Source organism: Myodes glareolus, chromosome X (assembly GCF_982192425.1).
Source record: "Myodes glareolus chromosome X, mMyoGla1.1, whole genome shotgun sequence".
Lineage (NCBI taxonomy): Eukaryota > Metazoa > Chordata > Mammalia > Rodentia > Cricetidae > Myodes > Myodes glareolus.
In genome coordinates this window covers 94010579-94014197 of record NC_142053.1, presented here as the reverse complement: position 1 = coordinate 94014197, position 3619 = coordinate 94010579, and the positions used below count along the sequence as shown (strand labels likewise).

General features: G+C 39.4%; 1 protein-coding gene across 1 annotated transcript; it reads right to left on the bottom strand.

Annotated features, from left to right (window-relative positions):
- Nucleotides 1-911: 911 nt before the first annotated feature.
- Nucleotides 912-3363, bottom strand: LOC148117419 (melanoma-associated antigen B4-like). The gene is made up of 2 exons (XM_087902914.1): nt 3146-3363; nt 912-2410 (listed from the first exon to the last, which is right to left on the bottom strand). Exon 2 carries the CDS (start codon nt 2401-2403, stop codon nt 1369-1371), a length of 1035 nt encoding a protein of 344 aa, XP_087759040.1. The 5' UTR covers nt 2404-2410; nt 3146-3363; the 3' UTR covers nt 912-1368.
- Between the last annotated feature and the right edge of the window lie 256 nt (nt 3364-3619).

The window sequence follows — 3619 nt, the reverse complement described above, 5'->3', positions numbered from 1 at the left end:
CTCAGATCATGGGAAAACAACTTGTTTTCAAGAAATTCAGGATCTAGGGGTTTGCTGCTCCCAACACATATGATATATTATATGTAATATTAGCTATTACATATAATATTGAATAAGTGATTATAGTGTTTGTTTATATGATCATGTATATTATGCATAATACACATTAAATGTTATATTTAATATAATATATAATATGCATGATATATAATGTGTTATTATATAATAAATGATTTCAAGTTATAATGATAAAGTATGCACTGTTACATATATAATGACATATATTATATCTATAATGCATCTCCTGTTCTCTGTGTTCACCTCCACTAGGAGTTGAGGGTGCTTTCTATCCCACCTCTGGTGGAGATAATTTGGGTTGATATATGATTCCAAACTACTAATAGTAGTTTTATATTAGTGGGTTTGTTTTCACCTCTGTGACACACCACACTTGGGGCCAGGCCATGTTCACCACTTTCACACCTTCTTCTGATCCAGTCCTCATATTAACTGAGTTCTGTCTTCCATTTAGGAAAGGCATGAGGTTTTCTTAGTCCCCATATTGTCTTATTTTGTATGATTTCTCTTATAAGAACTTCAAATTCTTATACCTCCACACCCTCCTTTGTACTCCGCATTTATGTATTCGAGGATAGAGTGCCACCTTACATAATAGTTGCTCCCAGACTCAAAAAGTCTAAAAGAAGTGCCCCATTCATTATCTTGTCACTGTTTTCTCCTTTTCCTGCTTCTCTATCTGCTACTTCTTCCCTGCAAATCATCCCTGTTTACAAAGAACAGATGCTTGGTAAATGTTTGCTTGGGGAATAAAAATGTCAGTGAGTAAGAAGGTAACTTTATCATAATTCATGTTCCCACATTGTTGAATGAATGAAACATATTCAGGCATATAAGTTTAATTTAATTTTATTTTGTAGAACAGATAACAAGATTCAGAACAGTCAAGAGTGCATCATCTACTACCATGTTTCCCATATTTTCTTCTTGCACACAATTTTATTGAAGCTTTTCTTTTTCTAAGAAAGTGTCTCTTCTGGTGCCATGTTTCCTTCTTTCAGATAAATAAGATGTATTCCAATTTGTTTTCAATACTGAAACTCTTAATTTTTAAGCATCATAAACAATGTTGACTATATAATATATATTAGCCATATACTTAAATGATGAAGCTGAAAGAGAAGTTTGGAACCTTGAAAAAGCAAAACTGAATGTTACTCATGTTGAAGAAGGCTACAAATATGTGATGCACTCTTTTCTCTGACTGAATGTTCTCTTTCTATGTGAGGAAACTCTTTTCTCTGACTGAATGTTCTCTTTCTATGTGATGGAAAGCAGAAATTTTGGAATTTAGTGCTGGTTGGAGGAATTGTTGGAATTGTCATTGGGCTGAGCACCAACTATGAAACCAAGCATCATAGATGCAAATTTAGCTTGGGTTCTCTCTTGTTCATCTCTCAAGGCTTCTTCATACAAAGATGGGAAGGCAGTGGGAACAGTGTTATTGACCTTGGCCAGAAACTCAAGTACTCTCATTTTTGTTATTTCAAAGAGGGCCCTTGGACCCCACAAGAATTGATAACAGTGCGTTCCCTTGTAGGGCACCCGCCGATATTCCAGGTACCCCTCACTCACAAAATCTTTAGTGATGAACTTCTTGACATTTCCATAGATGTAGTGATTGACTCCATCATATACTCCCATCGCATTAAGCACTTCCCAGACGTGTTCCTCATTAACACAGCTGCCATTCATGAAGATCACACACAGGATTGTCATCAAGAGGCCAGTCTTAGGCATGATTACCTCGCAATTCATAATTTCATCACCAGTAGGACTTAATATGCTGACAAGGTCATAGCAGTGTCTGATTGAGTCAATTTCCTTAACATCAGCACCAAAGGCCAGCACCATGAGCTCAGAGGCTTTCTTAAGGACATCAGGGAACTCTTCCTTGTTGTGTGGGATGACATGCTTTAGTATATCTTCCTTTGTTATTGGCTCCTTCTTTTTATGCTGTCGCAGCATGAACAATACCAACAAAATTGCTTTGTCATCTCTCTTGATTGAAGATGAATTACTAGTTGAAGAAAGTGCCCAGGAAGTACTTGGTCTCGCCTCATCCTGGCTCTTCACACCTTCATCCGACTTGATGCATGGAACACTTACAGAAGCAGTGGTGGGCCTCTGAGCCATCTTAGGTTTGCCAATTGATTCAGCAGCAGAGAAGCTCTGGACATCACTATTATACCGGGGAGAAGAGGAAGAAGGATTCTCTCTCTCTTCTGCTGCCGGGACCTGAGCATCCTGAGTAGATCGGGTTTCACTTTGAGCCTGATGGCGTTTCTTACGGGCTCGGTGTTTACCTTTATGACCACGAGGCATGATGATTCTGTTTATGAAATATAAGCAGAAAAACAAGTAATTCAGGCACCTAGGGATGGAAGGATGAGACGGTATGTCTATCTGAAGAAAGGTGAGATCTCCTTGGTCTTTAAACCAAGCTTGCCCCTACAAACATCTGTGACAGAAATGCATTATGAATCAATACGGCTCTTGTTTCAGTTAGTCTGTCTCTCTATGAACTCATTAAAGGAAACTAGAGAGTGCATAAGAGTTTGACTGAGATCTGGTAGCCCTTCCTAGGGCCAGCTAGAGATGTAAGCAGGTGCTAGCAGGTCTAGGTTCCATGAAGTATGAAATGATCGTCTGAATTTGCCTTTAAACTTAACATGCCACATCTGAATTTACATTTAAGAGCATTACGCAATCAGAGCTTCACATTTGTCACTCTTCTGAAGTTGGATAACTAACCGTTAATAGGAAAATGAGAGAGAACCCTAGTCAGCTAGCCATTCTGGATTTTCCCAGAGCTGCCAATAGAAGCTAAACAGAATTTAGTCTTCAGTTGTAACCATTAACCATAGAACAAACTCCCTTTCTCCCTGAAGCCCAACTTACCAATAGCCAGAGCCAAATGGCCTCTGAAGGTCGACAACAGGGGCAAAGGTCTGTGTCTACCCTCTGTTGCTATGTTGAGAATCCTCTCATTTCTCACTCAAAATCATATTCTTTATTTTTGTAAACCCCAGGAATAGATTTCCTTTGCTGACTTGAGTTCACTAACCTGAGATCAAAGTCTTCAAATGCTCCTTGGCACTTCACGGAAGAAGTAAACGCATATTGGGAATAATGGCCATACCCGAAGTCTCTTGTTTGGCGTTGGGTTTGGAGACGTAACAGAGCACACGTGATAGAGCGCCCGGGGCCAAAGTTCTTAACGTCATTGCCTTTAATTTTCCTGTCACTTTTCCCCTCAGAAGAAATTTCAAATCAAGGAGTTGTAATTCAAACGTACTATCTTACATTGACATATTGACAGCTGTATGAAATCTACCTGTGATTTCTCAGTGTTGAAAGCAGGGGGCGGGGAGTGGAGGTGGAAGAAGGGGAACGTCTTAATTTTTTAGCCGGCTGTCACCATTGCATGGGTGTTCACTGCGTGTAAGTGGGTGGAGGTGGAAAGGTAGAGATGGCTACTTCTTTAATGTTTCCTTGAAAATATGAATTCCAAGAAGGCTCTGAGATGTTTCCGAGTTGC

What these genes read in the sequence shown, in the direction of transcription:
- LOC148117419 (XM_087902914.1), bottom strand. Translation starts at nt 2,403, where the DNA reads ATGCCTCGTGGTCATAAAGGTAAACACCGAGCCCGTAAGAAACGCCAT.